Raw genomic sequence first — 24,432 nt, 5'->3', positions numbered from 1 at the left:
GTTTAAATTGCAATACCGACCTTACATACTGATAGTTTCTTATTTTGCCGAATTTTCTTGAATTATTCAAAATAATAAATGTACCAAGTTGAGACGAACAATGATATTATTCAAACTTCACCCAAATAAATTGAACCACACAAATTTTAAATACGTAGATAGAATAGCTAGGTCCATCCAAAATTGTACTGGGTCATTCACTAAATGTTGTTCCCATTACATTCTCCTATAAAATAATGACATGTGTTGCAGCCATTTTATATTAATCTCCATGGACCTCGACAAAGTTTGACATATTCATTGGGCTACCCTCTCTTCTTCAACATTTTCAAGCTTGAATTTTTTTGGGCTAGTTGGGATTGATGGGGCTGCTAAAATCTATATATACTTCATACTATTTTGTATTTGGTTTTGCTGAAGTTATGCGAAAGGATTCTCCATGTCACGGTAGCAGCTCCAGAATTTTTATCTAACGGATGTATATGATATTTTTTAAGCACAAGCTAAAAAAAAAAAAAATTAAGTCAACCTCTCGTATCTGAACTTTCAAAATCTGAAAAGAACTATATCATTACTTGAAGTCTACGCGTTAATTTGTTTGTTTAGAAGGGCTAAAAATATAGAAATATTATGTTGACCCCATATTTATATTTTTACCAACACTTTGATTTAATTTGTTGATGATGTTAAATGAACTGTTTCGTTCATGATTATTCAATATATAATATATTTGTGCCTAGTCATAGAAAAATCAGCTGGTCAATTGACTCATGAAATTGTATCGAATATGTGATCAATGAGATTGTTATTGAATTAAAAAAAGTGGAAGAAGAAATGACCGTTCCTCTTATTTAAATGTAGTTGATAAAATTATGCGTTTTAGGGCATTGGCTCTTGCTGGCACATGAGATAAAAAGGTATAATTTGAATTAAGTTTTTTAATGTCGAATTAGGGAGTTTTTTTTGGGTGGGTTTTTCTACAAACAATAAATAGTTTATTCTTTAAAATACTGGATTTTTTTATTTATTATTATGCTGAGGGAATCTTATCCCAACTTAAATAATGGGCTTAAAATCTCAGGATCACTTTAAACTGACAATTCTTGTCATTATTTTTTTTGCTAAGCAATTCTTGTCATTATTTGCTCGCTGATGATCACAATTCTTTTTAGTTCAAAGCAACCACATAAGTATATTTTTCTTTTGTTTGGATCTAAACTAGTTAAGAGAAAACTAGACATTAAAAAATGCTTATAAAATCTTTTCTTTATCGGCGAAATTCAATATCATTTAGATTAGCATCTTGGGAGACCTATATTCTCTTTAGAACGAACGGAGACCTATATTCTCTTTAGAACGAACGTGCACTCGTAGGCCAAAAATCTCTCATCATAATGCAATGCCTCTCATACCCAAATACGGTAATCAAACGAGTATTCGCTATCTATCACTTTTTAACTAACCAATAATACTCTACCTTATCACCTTTCTATTGCCAAGAAATACACTATTCATCCTATTTTGTTTGATCCCTTTGAAAAATTGTGTCGTCTTAATTCATAAAATTGTTTCAAAGAATTTCGATATTTTCTTGCACTATTCAAAAGTACTACTCATAGAGCTCTTTTGAACGGGGCAAAAAATTTCAGAAAATGAATTCACGAAGTATCTTTATTTTGAAAAATTAAATTGATACGCTCTTCCGTAGAAAACAAACAAAATATGACGTATATTTTAATCTTTTCTACTATACTAGTAGTAATTTAAACGAATTTTAAAAAATAAAAATGAAAGTACTACTAATAAGATGGATTAACAAGTCAATAAACAACTCTCAGAGACACAGAGATATAACTGCAAAACAAACAGTCTCGACTCTCTACAAGCCACAAGGCAATGCAACCGTACGAATTACGATCTCAATTTTTAAAGCTCGAAGTTCCGTCGGCCAAACCCTAGATTTGAACAGTAAAACCCCAGATTTTCGTAATTGGGTTTTGGAAAATAGGGGATCATTGTCGTGGTAATCCAATCTCTAATCTCTTCCGTGCATTGGATTTAGCTTTTGTTTTCCTTGAAGAGGTCATGCATTGGCCATTGATCTGTTAGTTTAATTTACGGATCGACAGAGGGTAACCTTACAAGTCTCCAATTGGGTTGCCAATTTTGATTGCGTTTCGTGTTAGTTTCGGAATGCTTTTTAATGTTTTGTTTTTGTTCGTTTTTTATGGGTTTGATTTTAGAGTAGAGATAGGATACCCAGGGAGAAACTGAATTCAGTGCGCCACATAATTGCTTAGATGTGATTTGTTTTGGAGCTGTGTTTTTTGTATGATGCGTAAGAATATATTTTTGTGCTTGTTGAGACTGGTCTTGGGGATGATATGTATATTTTTTGGGTGCATTATGTTAGAACTGAAATATATGTGATTTGTCATGATTGGATTGTCAAAGGAATCTTGTTATTTGTGCTTTCGTTGGGTGTTCTGTATGAGTTTTCTTGTAAGTAGTGGTTGTGGGATGGATTTTTGATTGGAGGATCTGAATTGAATTTTGCAGGGCATACTACTAACAGTTTGATAAACTTAAAAGTGGGTCCAGTTGTTGGGACTAACTCGGAGCACGGCTGTGAATGTTAGAGTATATTGATTTTGGGTCGCGAAAGAATTATGTAGTTCTGCTTTCTACACAGTTGGGAAACTGAAAAAAGTGGGTCAAATATTGGAACTAGTACTTGGTTGAAGTGTAAATCAATCCTGAAGTCGTTTTGAATGAAAGGGAGTTCTGAGAGCAAAAGGAGATGAAGCTCGAAATCGTGGTTTTGGAGGTACAATGACTGGAGGGTCATTGGGTCTCCGTACAGGCAGTTACGGATCACTCCATCAGGGACAGAATGGTGTGTTGCAGACTCAGAACTCATTCATTGTGCGGAAGTCTTCGAGGATGTCCCTTTCTGGTTCAAGAGAGAAGGAAAGGTTTCTCCACTTGATTTGGCGATATTTAGGTCGAAGGAAAGTTGGAATGCTGATTTTGGTTGTGTTTGCTCTTTTGGCTTTCTTAACAGGGTTCATTACAGTGCATAAAGGTTTGTTGCCCTATTGTTTTCGGTTCCGTTCCCCCTTCACGTTCTAAAGTTCCTTTTAGTAGAATGGCACTGCGAACGAAAGTTTCCATTTACGCTAATATTGAGAGCATTTATGGTTGGCCTGATTGATTGACTTTGATTGGAAAGTCATTGAAACAATCATGTTTTATCTTTCAAGCATGACATTTAATGGTTTTTACTGATGATTTTGGCACTCTTCCCACATCTAGTGAGGAAGCTTTAAATGCTTAATGCTCATTGCTTATGTTACTTAGTTTGAATGAATCTCAGGCATGAGCGTAGGGTCTAGCTGTAATGTTTCTACTTTATAGTTCTGATTCCTGAAGAAGGTTAATGAGTTAGGCTGAAATTTAGGATTTTCCAGTTTCTTTGATCATTAGACATGGTACAGTGCTACCGCCGGCCACTTAGTATTGCCAGAGGCCCAGATAAAAACGATGGTACATATAGCTCCTTGAGTCCGTTGAAGCTATGTTGTTTCACCAGTTATGGTTCTTCAAATCCAAGTTATCTGTTGTTATTTTTCCTGTATTGCTACTATTAGACTCCTTAGTCCTAACCTATGTGCGTACTGATTGATGGCTCTCTAGAAGAAGCATCTGAAAGCAGTGGTCCATACATTGCTCAGACAATTCAAAATAAGAAAAATTCAGGCGTGAACACTGTTACAGTATGTGGTGACATCAACAACAAGCCTCCACCTATTCCCCATCCTTTTGCTCCTGCAGTTGTTACAGTCTCCAATTCTTCTCTGGAACATCCATGTAGACATTTTCAAGTTCCCCCTCCCCCTCCCGGGGATAGAAGACGGATCGGACCACGCCGTAAGTCGTTGCATTTCTCTCTTAAAGGATTTATTTCATTTTTGCACACAGCAGTTTACTTTTATCTCGATTCTGTTGTTATATATTTGTTAACCAATGATATTGTGAATTTATTCCTGTGAGTTACCTTAAAATGTTATTATCCTAGCCAATTACGTATTTGAATGCAAGTTCCGAAATGGTACATTTATGTTCCAAAACAGAATATTTAGTGATCCAAAGCGATCTGTAAGTTTTTTTCTATTTATTTCCTCAACAGGTTTCCTCTAGGGGTGAAATAACTTGTAATCAACTAAAACTCTAGAAACTGTGGAGCTTTAGCTAGACAAGAAGTGGAAAAAAGACTGGTCACAATGCTTCAAGAATGTGTTGTATAATGATGAAAAGTAGTACCCTAATGTTTTGAATGTTTATTTGCTGAAGTAAGTACATTAAGGTATCTTACGACGATTTTGGGTATGTAACTATACATGTTTTGGTAACTTAGTGTTGTGCTTCATGCACACTATTTACTAAAGCAGAAGTTATTTGTTTTGTGCTGTCCTTTTTCTATAGTGTAGTACAAGTTATGTGCATGTAATACATTCAATGCTCCAGTTATATTGATTATGTTCTTCTTTGTTATCCTCAGCATGTCCCGTATGTTACCTTCCTGTGGATCGGGCAATAGCCAGAATGCCAAGCTCCCCATCAACCTCACCCGTGCTTCGTCATTTAAATTATTTTCGCGAGGAAAATCCAATTAAGACAGAACGACATGGAGGCTCTGATTTTGGTGGATTTCCTTCTTTAAAGCAGAGGAATGAGTCTTTTGATATAAAAGAATCGATGACTGTTCACTGTGGGTAGGTTCCTTTATTATAAAACCCATGATGGTATTTACTACTTAGAGGAATGATAGCGGAGTAATTCATCTTTCTTTCAACATTCATTGAATTTCTCTCTGGACTCACTTCTGGCGCATGCCCCTTTATCCATATTTTTGTTTTAGTTTTGCGAAAGGATGTAGACCGGGTTATCAGACTGGGTTTGATATTGATGACGCTGACCTTAGAGAGTTGGAGCAGTTCCATGGGGTTATTGTTGCATCAGCCATATTTGGTACGAGCATTAAACAGCCTTTTAATCCAGAGCTTTCCTTGTCTTACGAGATAATAACTCGATCTGTTATCATTCCCCTCCCCTTATGCCATGCGTGCATCTTTACCTTTTATGCTACAGTGGTTTGTTGGAGCTTTTGTTTTTCTTATGAACATGGTTTGCTTTTCCTAACGATTCCAATGTTTCCAGGAAACTATGATATAATACAACAGCCTAAGAACATTAGTGAAATTGCAAAGAAAAGTGTACCCTTCTTTATGTTCGTAGATGAGGAGACAGAGGCGTATATGAAGAATTCTAGTGGCTTGGACAGCAGCAAGATGGTTGGATTATGGAGGATTGTTGTCGTCCGTAACATTCCTTACACTGACCCGAGACGCAACGGAAAGGTTAGTTCACTTTGTTCTGGTTAGCTTGTCTCTCCTTTATATCTATCAACGAGCGACTGGGGTGCTGCTAAGTTGTATACAATCTATACAAGACTAACAAGAACAGTGGAACACAAAACTGGTGCCAACTAACTTCGGTACTTCTCAAGGAAATCTACATATGATAAAGTAGAAAATAAGGGTGCAAACGAGCCAAACCTTGTCAGGCTCAGCTTGGCTCAACAAAATATTGGTCTGGCTTGAGTTCGGCTTGTTGGAGTTTAATGAGCCAAATCGAGCTTAATTCAGGCTCGAGTTTGGCTAGTTCAATGTTTTTGAAGCTCGGGCTCAGCTTGTCAAAGCTCGTTAAACTCAAACGAGCCTAATCCAGGCTCAAGTTTGGTAATTTTTACTTTATCGCGATACATCGATATTACCTAATATAAGCCAAAAACATTTTAAAAAATAGAATCTGTCAAGATCATGATCGACAAAAACCTTATATGATATTGCTATGAACAATGCATAAATGCGCCACTAAAATATTTTCCATGACTACTCCAAAAATCTATTATTTATATTTTGATCCTAGGTTCACGAGCCTAATCTAATCGAAACGAGTACTCGTAGGATTTGGCTCGGCTTGTTTATGGAACAAGCCTGAAAATGAGGCTTGGGTTTGGTCCGTTTAGTAAATGAATCGAACTCGAACAAGCCATTACCGAGCCGAGCCTTGAACAGTTCATGGATGGATAGCTTTATTTTTAGCCCTAGAAGAAAACAAGTTTTCCGGAATAAACTAATAACAACAATAACGAGGTACACAATATGGCAAAATTAGATACACTGTTTGTACATAAGTTGCAGAATTCGAACTTCTCCATACAAAAAGGCAGAGAATGTTATATTGTACATGACCCATAATATTCTCATTCCAGGTTCCAAAGCTTCTATTACATAGGCTCTTTCCTCATGTCCAGTACTCTATATGGATTGACGGAAAGCTTCAGCTTGTAGTGGATCCATATCAAATTTTGGAAAGGTAATTGAGTATGTGATTTTGATGTCTTATGAAGGAGCTTCCTTGCTTTTCTATGATACACTCAGTTGTTGGATGGAGTGGTTTAGTAAATTGTCACAGTTTGAACTGCTGTAGCATATTTTGTTCAGTCTCTCATGGTGAGCAGTAATCCTTTGATGAATGATGATGCTAGGTGTTCCATTGCAACTATTGAAAACTTACTTTTAGTTTTATGGAAAAACAGAGAAAGAAATGGTAGTTCAACAATATGCTCATGCATGATGTTTTAGTAGATAAGTATTGTCATATTAAAGTTCTTCAATTCTGAATCAGAAAGTTACTTGGGACATCAAATATATCTCAACTTTGAGAAGTCACACCACGAATGTCCTGCTTGTTTACTTTCTTGTTCAAGCTTGCAATGCTGGGCCTACGAATCATATTTAGATCCACTTGATGTTGTGATGCAAAACTAGGGCAATGTTCACATCAGCCAAAGTTCATTGCACCGAGCCTTTAACTCTTATTTGGTTCGTTATAGTTTGTTTTGCTGTTGTGTTCATTTTGTTTATTATCAGCAACAACAAAAGAATACGGAGTATTTCAAAGAGGAGGAAGACAAGTGTAAGAGTTTCCGAGGACAAGAAGTCCACCCAAAACAAGTGCAAGACAAAACCTTACAAAAGAGAACAAAACTGTTGACTGCATGGCAAACCACCATGAATTTAAGTAATAGATGCCCTTCCTTGGGTGTTAACTGTAGGTTCTCTTTTGACAGCTAAGGTCATATTCGTAGGTTCTATAAGGACAGCAACTTCGTACATTATGTGCTATTTATCTTCTTGGCCATGTTGATATGCTCCTATTTACCATATCTTTAACCTGTTGACTTAATCAGTCTAATAAGAGGAACAAACTTTGTTCTGGTGCGGAGGTAGAATATTTTACATGAGCACTTTGGGAAGAAATTGTTAAATGTTGTTTCTGCATCGTGCTCCTGAAAGCAAAACCTCTCTCAACTGTCTGAATGGAGTAAAATTAATCTTGCTATGAAAAGTGATTGCAATATGATGTCAGACTTCTGTGCTGCCTTTTAGTTCATGGAACTTGCGTGATGTTTTCCTGTCAATTATTAGGTTCTTGTGGCGCCAAAACGCCACTTTTGCTATTTCAAGACACTACAGGCGCTTCGATGTATTTGAAGAAGCTGAAGCTAATAAAGCTGGAGGGAAATATGACAACGCTTCTATCAATTACCAGGTTGAATTTTATAAAAAGGAGGGTTTAACACCATATTCTGTGGCTAAGCTTCCTATAACAAGTGGTGGGTGCAAGATTTGTCACTTTGTTTTTGACAATTCCTTTGTATCTTGAAATTGAGGTTTTGCTTTATGTCTGACTTTCTGCAGATGTTCCTGAAGGGTGTGTGATCATAAAGGAACACACTCCCATTACAAATCTATTCACCTGTCTATGGTTCAATGAAGTCGATCGTTTTACTTCCAGGGATCAGTTGAGCTTCTCCACTGTACGAGACAGAATAATGGCAAAAGTTGATTGGGGTATCAATATGTTTATGGATTGTGAAAGGAGAAATTTTGTGATACAGGTAGTAATTTACTTGGCTCTTTTCAAACAAGATTGAAAAGTTAATTCTGTACCCTAAACCTAAAATGATCTAACTTTACTCTTGGAAGGCCCAAACTGTGAAGATTTTGTTTTCACCCTTGCGATTAATAGGATTTGTCGTTGTTCTTTACCCCTGAAGCTGATCATCTGAATTTGACATATAGGCATACCACAGAGATCTGTTGGAGCAAATGGTTCCTCCAGCTGGTGTGACCAGTCTTCCTCCACCAGCCAAAGAAAATACGGCTTTGGTTAAATCTGATATGGCGGGAAGGACACCGGTAAAGAAGAATCCTATCAGACGAGGAAAAGAGAGGAAATCCGGTTCAAGGCGTCACCGGAAAGTTGTCATTGGCAGTAGGGACAACATTTCAGCTCGATAATTTTTTTTTTCTTTTTTGCATTCATTGGGGGAAAGTAAAAAAATTTCTTATTGAAAGTTATTCATCATGAGGTAGGACGATTTTGGGGTATTATGCCTTAGTCTGGTTAAAGGAGGAAATTGGTTCCGATTTTGGTTTGGAAACTGCCAATACCCAATTCATTTTTTTGTTGTAAATACGACGTTTCAAATAATTTTGATGAAAATTGTTGCTACCAGTTGCGCTTCCTTCGATCCCATTACCGATGAGTTTAATGACTGCTTCCAGTAGCATTGGTAACTTCTAGTTATTATGTAATGGGAAATCTTTTGAAGTGTTAGGGTTTTCGCGTGATCATGTCCTATGACTTCTAACGGTGGCGACCCCAAATTATGTAAGCTGTTCTTGATGGTCTTCAAAACCAAATCGAAAATTATGTAAGCTGTTCTTGATGGTCTTCAAACCGAACCGAAAGCGAAACCAAAAAAACTGCGCTAGTGCATCCATATTGAAGTCAAGAATAAACTGGATTCAAGCTTTTTCAAAGTTGAAATCATTGATCAAAACCAAAAGTGAAGTCCAAAAGCCACTTGTTATGCTTTACAACTTGCATAATTTGTGGAATAAAAAGCCTCTTTATTGGCTATTGAATGGATAACGATTGACGCAATAGATTAATAATGGAATGATCAAAGCTGAAGGACCTCGAGAATTCTCAATTAGGAAAAATCCAGAGTTTCCACAGTTCTAAAGTCTCGAGTTCAAAATTTCTTAGATACTATCGACTCCTTTGCGGCCAATCCATAGACTCCATACAGAGCTTTCCTCTGGACCTCTGGTTTTTAAATGGGCCTCCTAGTGGACGGTTGAATTGATCCCCATGGATAGTCGAAGTGCGCGTATGCTCGCCAGAACATTTGAGTTATCAAAGAAAAAGTTGATCCTATTAGAGATGAGCCAAAAACTTGGCTTATTGTGCTAGCTAGTCAACCTTTCTGTCCCTCCCCTTTTTGGTACCTTTTGATTTTCTCTCATAACTAGTTCACTAGGAAATGAACAGTGCTTGTATCTATAGAAATTAGAAAACCCATTTGTTTCTAGCTTTCAAAACAATTCTATTCATTGTTTACACACAAAGGTGCAGTTTAGAATCAATCAGATGCAACTAACAACCAGTTTACAAATAAAAGTTTCTTTTGGGAAGTGCTTTTGCCCCAAGCAATTTAAGTAAGAAAGAGAGAAAATCTTATTCACAAAGGAGCTTTGAATAAGGTTTATGGCGTTCAATCTCGATCATTCAAAAGTGTTTTGGATAATCCGTATTAAAAATAATCAATTAACAGTAATAGACAATCATGATAAAAAAAAACAGTAATAGACAATCTATATTGTTTCCAATATATTGTTATTAATTCGAATCATTCAAAACACTTTTGTACAACTAAAATTGCGCAAAATCGTAAAAAACTTATTCACAGGCGGATTGAATAAAGTTTCTCTCTTTAAGTAAATAAACTTTTGTTTATCACTCTGATTCGTTTTTACAAATATCAGAAACCAATGGTCCTACAGAATCCAAACAAACATATCCAAAACAATTGTGTTTCAGATAGAAATGATATTGGTACCGACCAATAGCATACCGACGGCCGTGCTGGGCCGCTCCGGCCACCGGATGGTCGATTCTCGAACCGTCCAAAAATTCTAAAAAAAAAATCCGAGTGGGCCCACGCGGGAATCAACGGCATCCGACGTGCGTAGGTGTTCAATCCAAACACCTCATTTTTCGTATATACATGTATACATTGTATATACGAAAAAATGAGATGTTTGGATTGAGCACCTACGCACGTCGTATATACATAATACACATATACATGTATATATGAGAAAATGAGGTGTTTGGATTGAGCACCTATGCACGTAAGATGCCGTTGATTCCCGTGTAGGCCTATTCAATTTTTTTTTTATAAAATTTTTTGACGACTCGAAAATTGGCCATCGAGTGGCCGGAAATGGCCCGATGCAGCCGTCGGTAGGTGGTCGGTATGCTATCCGTCACCGTCGGTACGGATAGCAGTGGTGATTGTGTTTATCAAGAAAATTGAGTAGAAAATATACCTTGACCCTCGTGGCCCCATACACGGAATGGCTAAAAGTTGAAGGGGCCAGAGAGAGAAGCAAGGAATGGCATTTTGTGTATGGGATTGGGGAAGCAATCTCAAGGCAAATGACAATTGGCCAAAAACCATATCAGATGGATATGGCATCATCTGATTCCACAACAGTAGTATATTTTATGTTCTTTTTTTTTCCTTGAAGGTTTCAATCCATTAATATGTACCCCACAAGGCAAGTATGACATAAAGACAGATATTAGATAATATCTCATTTGCTTTTTTATAATTCAACTCCAGGATATTTTCGGGTCCCAACACTGTACGTCAATTGAATTTTGAGGGGCAAAGGGTTTGGAGCTTAGCGGTTATCTTCACGTTCTTTCACAAGGAAGGTCAAGGTTCGAGCATCGTTAGAGGCGTTTGGAGTTCAGGACAACAGATAGCCGGACCCTCATTTGACTAATTCCCTCACTAGCCCTCCACTGATGTATACAATATAGACAAAAAAATTGCCCAATTATAATCGGGACAAAACCATGTCTAAACTGACCCTACAAAAACTATTAACACCTAAAAAAATCTCTAAATTTCATGTCGGCAAACCAATCTTTAGATGTACAAAAAGTAAACAAATTCTCCCGTATAATTGCTGGAGCTTTCTCACGAGAGGAAGTTTACGAACACAACAACATATACAGTATTTTGCACAATCTATCTGATAAGGAAGCTCATCTTTTTTGAAAATACATACACATTGTAGGGCTCAGATTGATTTCCACATGAAACAATGGTCATGATTGGGTTCTACTAAAGTGCTCAACGGCTCAGATTGAACAAGCTACAAACCCATGGTTAGGATCATTTTAGGCCTTCCACCATTTGCCCGCTCAAAAACGTCATTCAGTGGAGTACTGAAGTAGAACCCATTCTGTCATCAGTGGCTTTATTTGCTCAAGACAAGAAACCCATTCTACCATTTAAAATTCTTTACCCGATGTTGAAACGAAAAACCCCAAAATTGCAAAACCCTTTCGCTTGATCTCTACTGTTCTGCTCTCATATCACTCTCCTCAACTATCATTTTCTACAGGTAACTTCTCTGATTTTTACCTGCTGGAAACTCAACAAAAAATTTTGTGCGTTTGTTAATACTTTTTTTTTTTGGTGGGTTTGGTAATACTCTGTTTTCTGGGTGGGTTTGCTAATAATCTGTTATTATGTGGGTTGTTTTGCTTATACTGTTCGTTTTTTTTTTTTTTTTTGGTGGAGCTCAATCAAACCCAATTAATTTAGGGTTTTGCTTATACTGCTGGTGTGGAAAAATTCAATGGGTGTACTGTTTGTTGGGGGAAAGTTTTGGGTTTTAACAGAGTAACTTTTACCCCATAAGTAATTTTTGTCAAGAAATTCTGGATTTTGATTTTGAGGACCTGGTTAAATTCTAGGTTTTTGCTAATACTTTGGTTCGGTTCACTTAGGAATGAACGAAAGTCTATTGCTCAAAAGTATATAGACTTTGCACTTTGAAATGAACGAAAACCTAAGTAAGTAGTAGCCTTTAAAAACGAATACGGAACCTGCAAGATCTCAACCGTTCATTTTAGCAATCAATGGTCCAAATCGACCAAAATACTTTTCGACGGTCGCGAGTTCCGTAAATTCTTATTTACGGAGCTCCGTAAATAAGATTTCCCCTAAAAAGTATGTTTTTTTTCCCACTTTCGAATCAGCTCTCTTGACGTTTTCCAACCATACTAATAGACAATTTAACTGGTATGACGACGAAGCGGTGGAGATATATTACAATTTTTACACAAAAAAAAAAACAGGGACAATTAGGAACGCTGCAGAAGTTCTTACAAGTTTTCTCATAATAATAGACACGAAAAGAGAGTATCGGACGATACTCTTTTAAGGGTCCATGCTTCTTTGGGTGGGTTTTTTCGCTGATCTCGATCATAAACTCTATCTTTTTTGTATAACCCGATTTCGTTTCATGGACCCCCACAAAAAATGCAAATCAAAACTTTTAAAATAACGCACATGGAAATTTAGGGATAACTGGCCAAAATTAAAATCAACACAAGATACATAGATGGTGTCCTTGACAATGAATATTGTTTTTAGCTGACGTAGGAAGGGATAAATTGATGGTGTGATTGCCTCTATATTTTGACTGCCCATATATGATGAAGAATAAGAGGAAGAACCCTTTAAATTTTGGTAGGTAGAGAATCAACTTTTAATATTATTTTTTCATATATTTCCAAATCAATTGACTTATGGTCCTACCTTAATTTAACATTATAATTGACACATGCACGAATCTTTAAATGGTCACTGGCTTACATATGAAACTTGACAGGTTTTGCAGTACTACCTGTAGCGACTTATCAAGGTCTAAGCTAACTAAGCTAACTCTAGAATCATGGATAACATTACTATTTTCGGTCAAGTAAGTCATTTGTCCCACTACGAGTTAAGCATGCTTGGCGTATCTATCTATATGAATTCTCATATGCTTTGTTCTTTATCTCATGTTGAACAGGCAGACAAACACTTGCAAAGAACGGTAATTGAAGGCTCCGTTAATTCTTTTCTTATGCAAGTCGACATCTTCTTGGTCTGACTTTATTCTCGCAAATAATTTTCTGTATATAGGTTGAACTCCTCCAAAAAAACAATGTCAGGGTTGTGATACGCGATGAGCAAGAACTCAACGCTATTCGTATTCGTGAAGTAAGTTCACCAATTGAGTCTTTTATCCATGTTCATTTCTTCATATTGTTTTCCCCCAACTTACTCATGTACATGTTATCTATTCGCTGAAAGGAAAAACGAAGGGCTCAAGCAATAGCTGCGGAAAAACTACAGGCAAACCGTATGGGAAAAGGAAAACAAAAGGCTACATGTGCGGACAAGCGGAAAGATAATGCCTTGGTACAAGTCTCTGTGCTTTTCAAATTAATTCAAGCCGCATTTATGCTTTTCTCATTTAGTCTACATCTTCATATAACTTCTTTAACCTCTCACAAATCACTTTGCAGGTTGAACTTCGTCAACATAGAAATGGTGGAGTTGTGATCCGCGATGAGTTAGAACTTCATAATCGTCAAGTACGCCCACAATAAATTGGTTTAAGTTTGAGTCGGTTTATTTTTGTGAAGTACTGCCTTTAGATTCATATATTTTTTGTATCATGTTTTAGATATTTCTTAATGCATGATACCTATTTGTTTAAAGGAGGAACGAAATGCTAAAGCAAAAGTTGTGGAAAAACGAAAGGCAAACTCTATTGGCAAGGGGAAACAAAAGTCTACATGTTCGAACAACGGAAAAGAAAATGTCTCGGTACGATTCTCCTTACATTTCTTGATGTTTGTCTTCATAAAGATATACTAGGAATTGTCCGTGCCTAAAGAGATTTAGCAAGTACACCCCATGAGAATTGAATGTGAAGTTTACTATATACTATTGAGTCTCTACTGAATGTTTGTCCAAATTATTATTATGTTTGGTTTGATCAATCACAGTAGAAGTCATCTACAGTTTTTTTTCCTATAATCCATAACTTCTTGGTGCAACTTTTTTTGACCTCTTTATTCAATTTCCATTTATAGGTTGATCTTCTTCATCATAGAAATGGAGTTGTAATCCACGATGAGCTTGAGATTCGTATTCGTCAGGTACATCCCCCAACTAAATTTGTTTTCTTATTTTTAAAACATTACAGATGCATGTCACCTATTTATCAATAGGAGAAAAGAATGGCAGATGCAATAGCTGTGGAAAAACTGAAGGGAACCTCTATGGGTAAGGGAAAACAGACTGGAAGATATGCAAATAGGGGCGAAGAAAACTCCAAGGTACAACTCTTTGACAATTTATTGAAGTTTGTCTTAGAATATATAGTGAATAAACTCCACAAAAATGGAACCTGATCGAAAATCATAATTTTGCTATATTTGTGGACCGATGAACATACCACCTATAAGATTTCATAACACAAGTCTCATATTATAGGCACTCAATGATAATTTTATATCGAGAGCAACATTAGCCCAACGTGCACGACGAGATCGAGAAAATAGATTATCTGATAAGGAAGCTCATCTTTTTTGAAAATACATACACATTGTAGGGCTCAGATTGATTTCCACATGAAACAATGGTCATGATTGGGTTCTACTAAAGTGCTCAACGGCTCAGATTGAACAAGCTACAAACCCATGGTTAGGATCATTTTAGGCCTTCCACCATTTGCCCGCTCAAAAACGTCATTCAGTGGAGTACTGAAGTAGAACCCATTCTGTCATCAGTGGCTTTATTTGCTCAAGACAAGAAACCCATTCTACCATTTAAAATTCTTTACCCGATGTTGAAACGAAAAACCCCAAAATTGCAAAACCCTTTCGCTTGATCTCTACTGTTCTGCTCTCATATCACTCTCCTCAACTATCATTTTCTACAGGTAACTTCTCTGATTTTTACCTGCTGGAAACTCAACAAAAAATTTTGTGCGTTTGTTAATACTTTTTTTTTTTGGTGGGTTTGGTAATACTCTGTTTTCTGGGTGGGTTTGCTAATAATCTGTTATTATGTGGGTTGTTTTGCTTATACTGTTCGTTTTTTTTTTTTTTTTTGGTGGAGCTCAATCAAACCCAATTAATTTAGGGTTTTGCTTATACTGCTGGTGTGGAAAAATTCAATGGGTGTACTGTTTGTTGGGGGAAAGTTTTGGGTTTTAACAGAGTAACTTTTACCCCATAAGTAATTTTTGTCAAGAAATTCTGGATTTTGATTTTGAGGACCTGGTTAAATTCTAGGTTTTTGCTAATACTTTGGTTCGGTTCACTTAGGAATGAACGAAAGTCTATTGCTCAAAAGTATATAGACTTTGCACTTTGAAATGAACGAAAACCTAAGTAAGTAGTAGCCTTTAAAAACGAATACGGAACCTGCAAGATCTCAACCGTTCATTTTAGCAATCAATGGTCCAAATCGACCAAAATACTTTTCGACGGTCGCGAGTTCCGTAAATTCTTATTTACGGAGCTCCGTAAATAAGATTTCCCCTAAAAAGTATGTTTTTTTTCCCACTTTCGAATCAGCTCTCTTGACGTTTTCCAACCATACTAATAGACAATTTAACTGGTATGACGACGAAGCGGTGGAGATATATTACAATTTTTACACAAAAAAAAAAACAGGGACAATTAGGAACGCTGCAGAAGTTCTTACAAGTTTTCTCATAATAATAGACACGAAAAGAGAGTATCGGACGATACTCTTTTAAGGGTCCATGCTTCTTTGGGTGGGTTTTTTCGCTGATCTCGATCATAAACTCTATCTTTTTTGTATAACCCGATTTCGTTTCATGGACCCCCACAAAAAATGCAAATCAAAACTTTTAAAATAACGCACATGGAAATTTAGGGATAACTGGCCAAAATTAAAATCAACACAAGATACATAGATGGTGTCCTTGACAATGAATATTGTTTTTAGCTGACGTAGGAAGGGATAAATTGATGGTGTGATTGCCTCTATATTTTGACTGCCCATATATGATGAAGAATAAGAGGAAGAACCCTTTAAATTTTGGTAGGTAGAGAATCAACTTTTAATATTATTTTTTCATATATTTCCAAATCAATTGACTTATGGTCCTACCTTAATTTAACATTATAATTGACACATGCACGAATCTTTAAATGGTCACTGGCTTACATATGAAACTTGACAGGTTTTGCAGTACTACCTGTAGCGACTTATCAAGGTCTAAGCTAACTAAGCTAACTCTAGAATCATGGATAACATTACTATTTTCGGTCAAGTAAGTCATTTGTCCCACTACGAGTTAAGCATGCTTGGCGTATCTATCTATATGAATTCTCATATGCTTTGTTCTTTATCTCATGTTGAACAGGCAGACAAACACTTGCAAAGAACGGTAATTGAAGGCTCCGTTAATTCTTTTCTTATGCAAGTCGACATCTTCTTGGTCTGACTTTATTCTCGCAAATAATTTTCTGTATATAGGTTGAACTCCTCCAAAAAAACAATGTCAGGGTTGTGATACGCGATGAGCAAGAACTCAACGCTATTCGTATTCGTGAAGTAAGTTCACCAATTGAGTCTTTTATCCATGTTCATTTCTTCATATTGTTTTCCCCCAACTTACTCATGTACATGTTATCTATTCGCTGAAAGGAAAAACGAAGGGCTCAAGCAATAGCTGCGGAAAAACTACAGGCAAACCGTATGGGAAAAGGAAAACAAAAGGCTACATGTGCGGACAAGCGGAAAGATAATGCCTTGGTACAAGTCTCTGTGCTTTTCAAATTAATTCAAGCCGCATTTATGCTTTTCTCATTTAGTCTACATCTTCATATAACTTCTTTAACCTCTCACAAATCACTTTGCAGGTTGAACTTCGTCAACATAGAAATGGTGGAGTTGTGATCCGCGATGAGTTAGAACTTCATAATCGTCAAGTACGCCCACAATAAATTGGTTTAAGTTTGAGTCGGTTTATTTTTGTGAAGTACTGCCTTTAGATTCATATATTTTTTGTATCATGTTTTAGATATTTCTTAATGCATGATACCTATTTGTTTAAAGGAGGAACGAAATGCTAAAGCAAAAGTTGTGGAAAAACGAAAGGCAAACTCTATTGGCAAGGGGAAACAAAAGTCTACATGTTCGAACAACGGAAAAGAAAATGTCTCGGTACGATTCTCCTTACATTTCTTGATGTTTGTCTTCATAAAGATATACTAGGAATTGTCCGTGCCTAAAGAGATTTAGCAAGTACACCCCATGAGAATTGAATGTGAAGTTTACTATATACTATTGAGTCTCTACTGAATGTTTGTCCAAATTATTATTATGTTTGGTTTGATCAATCACAGTAGAAGTCATCTACAGTTTTTTTTCCTATAATCCATAACTTCTTGGTGCAACTTTTTTTGACCTCTTTATTCAATTTCCATTTATAGGTTGATCTTCTTCATCATAGAAATGGAGTTGTAATCCACGATGAGCTTGAGATTCGTATTCGTCAGGTACATCCCCCAACTAAATTTGTTTTCTTATTTTTAAAACATTACAGATGCATGTCACCTATTTATCAATAGGAGAAAAGAATGGCAGATGCAATAGCTGTGGAAAAACTGAAGGGAACCTCTATGGGTAAGGGAAAACAGACTGGAAGATATGCAAATAGGGGCGAAGAAAACTCCAAGGTACAACTCTTTGACAATTTATTGAAGTTTGTCTTAGAATATATAGTGAATAAACTCCACAAAAATGGAACCTGATCGAAAATCATAATTTTGCTATATTTGTGGACCGATGAACATACCACCTATAAGATTTCATAACACAAGTCTCATATTATAGGCACTCAATGATAATTTTATATCGAGAGCAACATTAGCCCAACGTGCACGACGAGATCGAGAAAATAGATTACAACAATGCACTGCGATTCCCCTTGGACAATGCTTGCGAGTAGACCCTCCACAAAAGCGACAATGTCTGCAATCTCTACAACAGAATGCACTACATGCAAAATCCACGGTACGACTCTTTGTAAATTTATTAAAGTTTGTCTTACCATACATACTGAGTAAACTCCATAAAAAAGAAAAGAACCTATTGGAATATCATATTTTTCTGTATTTGTGGACTATCATGTAGAACTAATGTTATGTTGTGTGTGTACCATGCACAAAGATAATGTACTTTCGGATGAATATTTGCACAAGGTTGTGTTATCGTTAATTTTGAGCATTCACATTAGAAGTCATTGACACTATGTTGCCGTTATCAAACTCTTACTTTTAAGTTATATAAATTGTGACATATATGCTGATTTAAATGGTGATTGATGAACATACAACCTATAAGATTTTATAACAAGTCTCATATTATAGGCACTCAATGATAATGTTATATCTAAAGCAACATTAGCCCAACGTGTGCGACGAGATCGAGAAAAGAGATTAAAACAATGCATTGCGATTCCCCTTGGACAACGCTTACGAGTAGACCCTCCACAAAAGCGACAATGTCTTCAATCTGTACAACAGATAACCTCTTTTACCACAGCCAGTCGCCTACATCCTACTTGCTCGGAACAAGGAACAGTTTCTACCAATGGGACCGAGCCTGCGCAAAAGCGTCAAAGGGTTACGCACATTGTTTCTACCAATTTGGCTAACATAGTGACTGAGCCGGCATCCTACTTACCTAAAACAAGGAACAATTCCACATGTTTGATGTCCTTGCCAAGCACATCGTCCGCTCCACAAAGAAACTGGTAAAACATGTTTAATTCTTAAGATAATATCCTTAAATTTAAAATTGGAACACCCTCAAATTGGTCATGTGAATCACAATATTTGCAGGTCAACTCCTACAAGCCAAATCAACCAAGAGGATCTTTCTTATGGTGTTAACATTGAAAATATCCCTACGAGTTCAAGAGTTCATAGTCTTGCACATATAAATTTAGGCAGGCATTATCTTGGCAAGATGGACATTCTATGTTCTCACTGTCAAGCCTTACATTGGATGGACGAAAAGTTGGCAAGATCTTCTAAAAAGAATCCCTTATTTGGAACTTGCTGTCTGCAAGGTACAATAAAGCTACATTTGCTTTCTACACCCCCTCCGCCTCTTAAAGCATTGTATGATGGTGATGATGTTAGATCCAAATCGTTTCGAAGTAATACTCGAGATTACAATGCAGCCAATGCTTTTACTAGCCTTGGCACTACATTGGATCCAAGAGTACTTAGTGGGAAGGGTCCTACTCCATTCACTATCCATGGGGAATTACGACATCGAACAGGATCACTACTACCGCAAGCAGGTCAGATTGGATCATATGCTCAATTGTATATTTATGACCCTAATTCTGCTTTAAACATTCGTAGTCAGAGAAATCCTCAATTAAGAAGGGATGTCCTTGAAACAATACAAGGCAGTTTATTAGAGGTTAATGCCTTTGTAGGTAAATTTCGCCAAGCTTATGCGGTTTTGAATCACTTAGCTGAGACAGGACAGAATTTACCGGCCCATCTTCACTACAGTTCATCTACAGATCGACGACGATACAATTTACCGACAATAGATGAGATTGCGGTTGTAGTACCAGGGGATGGAACTAAGGCCAGTGGAATGAGAGATATCATCTTACATCTGAGAGGAGATAATGGGTTAATGCGAATTAATGAATGCCACCCAGCATACTTGCCACTACATTATGTTTTACTGTTCCCATATGGAGAGCTTGGATGGGAACCTGAGATGAAAAAGTGGGATACTCGGACTAATCAACTATCTTCTGATCGACTTACTCAGCTGCAATTTTATAGTTATCGATTGTTTGAGCGTCCGAATGAGTATTCAACAATTTTGAGGTCAGGTAAACTCTTCCAGGAGTTTCTGGTGGATGCTTGGGCTGCAACCGAGCAAAATCGATTAACATACTATAAGCTCAATCAAGACAAATTTCGTACTGGACTCTACCAAGATTTTACTGGTATCCATCCAGATGAGCTAAACCCTAACCAAATTGGTAAACGATTTATTTTGCCATCTTCTTTTGTTGGTGGTCCAAGACACATGTTTGAGATCTTTCAGGATTCAATGGCTATCACACGCTACAACCAGCACCCTGATATTTTTCTCACCATGACTGCAAATCCCAATTGGCCGGAAATTACTTCAGCTTTGTTGCCTCATCAAAAACCTACAGATCGTCCTGATTTAGTTGCCCGTGTTTTTGAGTTAAAAAGAAAGGCTTTGATGAAGGAGATTGAAACAAACAAAGTGTTTGGTAAAAAAGTGGCACATGTTTATACAATTGAATTTCAAAAACGAGGTCTACCACATATGCACGCACTTCTTTTTCTAGAAGGACCATGTAAGATTCGAACTTGCGCTCAAGTAGACAACTTAATCTGTGCCGAGTTCCCAGATCCAAATGATGAACCAACGCTTTTCGAAACTGTCAAGAGTTGTATGGTGCATGGACCATGCGGTGCTCGAAATCCGAATGCATCATGTATGGAAAATGAAAAGTGTACTAAAAGATATCCTCGAGCCTTTGCAGAATCAACTACCATGGACCAAGATGGATATCCCATCTATCGTCGTCGTAGTGATGGCAAAGTATATGTTGTTCGAGGGCACGAAGTTGATAATAGGGATGTTGTACCTTACAATCCTTATCTTTCCAAACGGTTCAACTGTCATATTAATGTAGAGGTATGTGCAGGTATGCGATGTGTCAAATATATTCACAAGTACATTTATAAAGGTTACGACCGTACAACCATGGTGTTGGGATCTGCAAATGAAATTCAACAATATCTTGATTCAAGGTATATTGGCCCGCCAGAAGCTGCTTGGCGAATATTTGGTCATCATATGCATGAAGAACTCCCAACAGTTACACGATTGACAATCCACTTGCCCGGCATGCATCAGTTCGTTTTCAATCCTGCGGATTCACCAGAGACTATCCGAAATAGGGCTGCGCAAGAAGTGTCAACATTAACTAGGTTTTTCTCATGGTATGCTTCAAATAAAGATGCTGAGAAGTACACATACCAAGAATTCCCGCAATATTTTGTTTGGAAATCCAATCAATATTGGACACCAAGAGTAATGGGGTATGCAATAGGTAGAATGTACTTTGCTAGCCCTAATTGTGGTGAATTGTTTTACCTGCGTTTGCTATTAACTATTGTCAAAGGGCCAGATTCGTATGAAAGCTTACGCACGGTTAACAATGTATTGTACGGTTCCTTTAAATTAGCATGTGTCGCGCGGGGGCTTTTGGAAGATGATGAGGAATGGATACAATGTCTTCAAGAGGCTTCAGTCATGAAGACTGGATACCAACTCAGGAGATTATTTGGTGTTATTCTTACACAATGCTCTCCCCTACATCCATATGCATTATGGAAGCAATTTTGTATCCATATATGCGATGATCTTGCGCATAAGATTCGTACATTATTTTCCATTGCCAACCCAACCGAGGCTCAAGTCGAAGACTATGGTTTGTATCTCTTGGACGAATTGCTCCATGAATCAGGTAAAAACTTACTTGACTTCCCGCCTATGCCTATACCAATTGGAAATTGGAGTGTAGTATTCGGTAACCGATTGATTTCAGAACATCGGCAACTGCAGATTGAGGCACAAGAGGTAGGTATACAAACTAATATTGAGCGACTAAACAATGGACAGCGTGCTGCTTATGATGCTATCATTTCTTCTATTTTCGAAAATAAAGGAACTACATTCTTTCTGAATGGCGGAGCTGGAACAGGGAAAACATTTCTCTACAATACTATTGCATTAAAATGTCGTAGTTTGGGCTATATCGTTGTAAACGTTGCTTCATCTGGTATTGCGTCATTGTTATTGTTAGGAGGTCGCACTGCTCATTCGACTTTTCGCATTCCATTGGATGTGTTGGAAAATTCTGTCTGTGGGTTTAGCAAGAATTCTTTACAAGCAGAATTGTTTAGGGAAACAAAACTCATAATATGGGATGAAGTTGCTATGCAACATAAATATTGTGTTGAAGCAGTTGATCGTAGCCTTAGGGACATATGCGATAATGAAAAGCCATTTGGGGGTATCACTGTAGTTCTTGGTGGAGATTTTCGTCAAGTTTTACCAGTGGTACCTAAAGGAGTGCGTGAACAAATTGTTAATGCGTCATTGAGAAGATCTGAATTATGGAACGATATACATGTTTTGACATTGGATTTGAACATGCGCTTGAATCCGATGGATCCTGAAAATGTTACTTTTGCTAGATTCCTGATGGAGGTAATCTTCTCTCTAAGTATTTCTTTCTAAAATCTCAAGTTTGAATTAAGAACACATTTATACCTCCTAATTTGATGATTTTTAACTTCTTAGATTGGAGCTAATCCACAAGAAATTGTGCATCTTCCACCCACAATACGCAAATGCCAAGACCTAACGGAACTATTGTCTACAGTGTACCCACAATTGGAAATTCAAACCACATCAACCCCAACCTATTTGACAGAACGATCAATTCTTTCTGCTCGAAATGAGGATGTCAATGCCATTAATGCAGCCGCATTAAATGTGTTTCCAGGAGATGCATTCACTTACTTAGCTGCAGATAAGATGTCCGAAGATGATGAACTTGATCGTTCCATTACGAACCGCTATCCAAATGAGTATTTAAACTCATTGGATCCTCCTGGACTTCCGTCTTTTCGGGTAGAGTTGAAAGTGGGTTGTCCTATAATGTTGTTAAGGAACATTTCCCCCAAAAATGGACTTTGTAATGGCACGAGAATGATGGTTGTTAGGTGTGGCACTCGCATTATTGAAGCAAAGATTTTAACTGGGGAAAAATCAGGAAACTTGGAGTTTATACCCAGAATTTCCTTAACACCATCGTCATCTGAATTCCCATTTCGAATGACTAGACGCCAATTCCCAGTTCGCTTGGCGTATGCTATGACTATAAATAAATCTCAAGGACAATCAGTAAAGTTTGTTGGTGTAGATTTGCGCACTCCAGTGTTTAGTCATGGCCAGCTATATGTCGCATTGTCTAGATGCACATCTTTTGATCGTATAAGTGTCCTCCTCCCTGAGGATGAGACTGACACTACAACAAATGTTGTTTATCCGGAGATTTTGCTATAGCATTCAGTCTCAAATGAAAATCCAAGTGCACAGAATGGTACAACAAGTATTGTTTAGCCAATTTCATTCCTAATTCTAAGTTGGTGTTTTGACAAGTAAATGACTACCGTTATGCTTTCATTGGGGTTTTGTAGGATTGGGAGGAAAAGGCTATGGAGCGAAAGAGGATCAATTCAACTAGATTGCGTCATTGGCTGTCGAATAGTGTAAGATGAGTTTTACACTTCAAATTGATATACAACTTTTAGAGCAGTATCTATATGCTAATTTATTGTTTCACTAAATTAACAGATTGTGGTTCATGCTTTGAACTGGTACATAGAAGTTGATACTCAAACCTTTTGGAGAGTCATGGAAATGAAGTTTAAGCCTCTCAATTCCAGAGGAGTCTAAGCTTTTCTTAGAAAGAGGACGTCTACATGCATATGGAATTTTGTGAAGCAGGCACATATTTTTTGACAAAGAGACCCTATTTATGACTCTCTTTTGTGAAGTCTTCAAACCTAGGGGTGTAGTCAATGGGAAGCTGCTTTTTGTAAAGGCTTTTGACAATAGTGGTGTATATCTTTGTTTTGTCATTTCCCGTACAAATTGAAACTGTATTTTACTGTCTGTACTCATGATTGTTTAAAAATCATTTAGTTTCTTTGAAGTCTTATAACTGATGTTGGTTGGTTGTGACCTTAGTTTGAGTATTCTTTCAAAAGCATCCACAATAAGGATGTCTTTCATTGGCCTTTCTGGTAGCTCTTGGAAGGTACAGGCGTGGGTTTCAGCATCTTTAATATGGTGATCTAGGCTGTGAGAATGCTATTTGAGATCCAATGGTAACTTTTACTATTCAAGTATGTTGATCTATGTAGCACACATGAGCCCAACTTAGTTTATTTATTTTTATGTTTGTGCAGAAATACCACTCAAGTATGTCGAATCGCGAGACTTCAATTCTGTAAGTATTCACTTATTATGCAGAGCACTGTCTGGTGTGCTTAAATTTGTACTTATGTTGTTAAATGCAGAGCACTGGCTGGTGTGCTTTGATTTTTACTGATTTAGTTGATGCAGAGCACTGGCTGGTGTGTTTAAATTTTAAATGGTTGGTTTTTACATTTTTTTCTTCAATTTAACTTAGATTTGTCGAATTTAGAAATAGAATTCGGAAGTGCCATAGTCTTGAA

At 37.0% G+C, this 24,432-nt stretch overlaps 3 protein-coding genes across 6 annotated transcripts; all 3 read left to right on the top strand.

The window, feature by feature from the left end:
• Positions 1–1,822: 1,822 nt before the first annotated feature.
• Positions 1,823–8,649, top strand: LOC131329541 (probable hexosyltransferase MUCI70). 2 transcript variants are annotated; one of them, XM_058362712.1, is made up of 10 exons: positions 1,823–2,023; positions 2,560–3,085; positions 3,697–3,930; positions 4,562–4,775; positions 4,922–5,031; positions 5,221–5,420; positions 6,338–6,441; positions 7,557–7,744; positions 7,830–8,029; positions 8,214–8,649. In XM_058362712.1, the coding sequence occupies exons 2-10, from the start codon at positions 2,833–2,835 to the stop codon at positions 8,430–8,432; spliced, it is 1,722 nt and encodes a 573-aa protein (XP_058218695.1). In that variant the 5' UTR covers positions 1,823–2,023; positions 2,560–2,832; the 3' UTR covers positions 8,433–8,649. The 2 variants fall into 2 exon arrangements, with proteins under 2 accessions (XP_058218695.1, XP_058218696.1); XM_058362713.1 differs by lacking the exon at positions 1,823–2,023 and adding an exon at positions 2,049–2,181.
• A 2,597-nt stretch (positions 8,650–11,246) lies between these two features.
• Positions 11,247–15,390, top strand: LOC131328715 (uncharacterized). Its single transcript, XM_058361621.1, has 10 exons — positions 11,247–11,621; positions 12,897–12,986; positions 13,080–13,103; positions 13,193–13,270; positions 13,364–13,471; positions 13,579–13,647; positions 13,775–13,882; positions 14,152–14,217; positions 14,290–14,397; positions 15,358–15,390. The coding sequence occupies exons 2-10, from the start codon at positions 12,960–12,962 to the stop codon at positions 15,388–15,390; spliced, it is 621 nt and encodes a 206-aa protein (XP_058217604.1). The 5' UTR covers positions 11,247–11,621; positions 12,897–12,959.
• Positions 14,642–23,460, top strand: LOC131330353 (uncharacterized). 3 transcript variants are annotated; one of them, XM_058363900.1, is made up of 13 exons: positions 14,642–15,002; positions 16,278–16,367; positions 16,461–16,484; positions 16,574–16,651; positions 16,745–16,852; positions 16,960–17,028; positions 17,156–17,263; positions 17,533–17,598; positions 17,671–17,778; positions 17,936–18,115; positions 18,472–18,857; positions 18,946–23,279; positions 23,389–23,460. In XM_058363900.1, the coding sequence occupies exons 2-12, from the start codon at positions 16,341–16,343 to the stop codon at positions 22,421–22,423; spliced, it is 4,632 nt and encodes a 1,543-aa protein (XP_058219883.1). In that variant the 5' UTR covers positions 14,642–15,002; positions 16,278–16,340; the 3' UTR covers positions 22,424–23,279; positions 23,389–23,460. The 3 variants fall into 3 exon arrangements, with proteins under 3 accessions (XP_058219883.1, XP_058219885.1, XP_058219886.1); XM_058363902.1 differs by lacking the exon at positions 14,642–15,002 and having other exon boundaries at positions 15,014–16,367; XM_058363903.1 differs by lacking the exon at positions 14,642–15,002 and having other exon boundaries at positions 15,014–16,367; positions 18,946–23,291.
• The last annotated feature ends 972 nt before the right edge of the window (positions 23,461–24,432 follow it).

The sequence above is a fragment of the Rhododendron vialii genome, chromosome 6a (genome assembly GCF_030253575.1).
Source record: "Rhododendron vialii isolate Sample 1 chromosome 6a, ASM3025357v1".
NCBI classification, from domain to species: domain Eukaryota; kingdom Viridiplantae; phylum Streptophyta; class Magnoliopsida; order Ericales; family Ericaceae; genus Rhododendron; species Rhododendron vialii.
The sequence above is the reverse complement of the archived record's forward strand: the minus strand, read 5'-3'. Positions and strand labels throughout refer to the sequence as shown.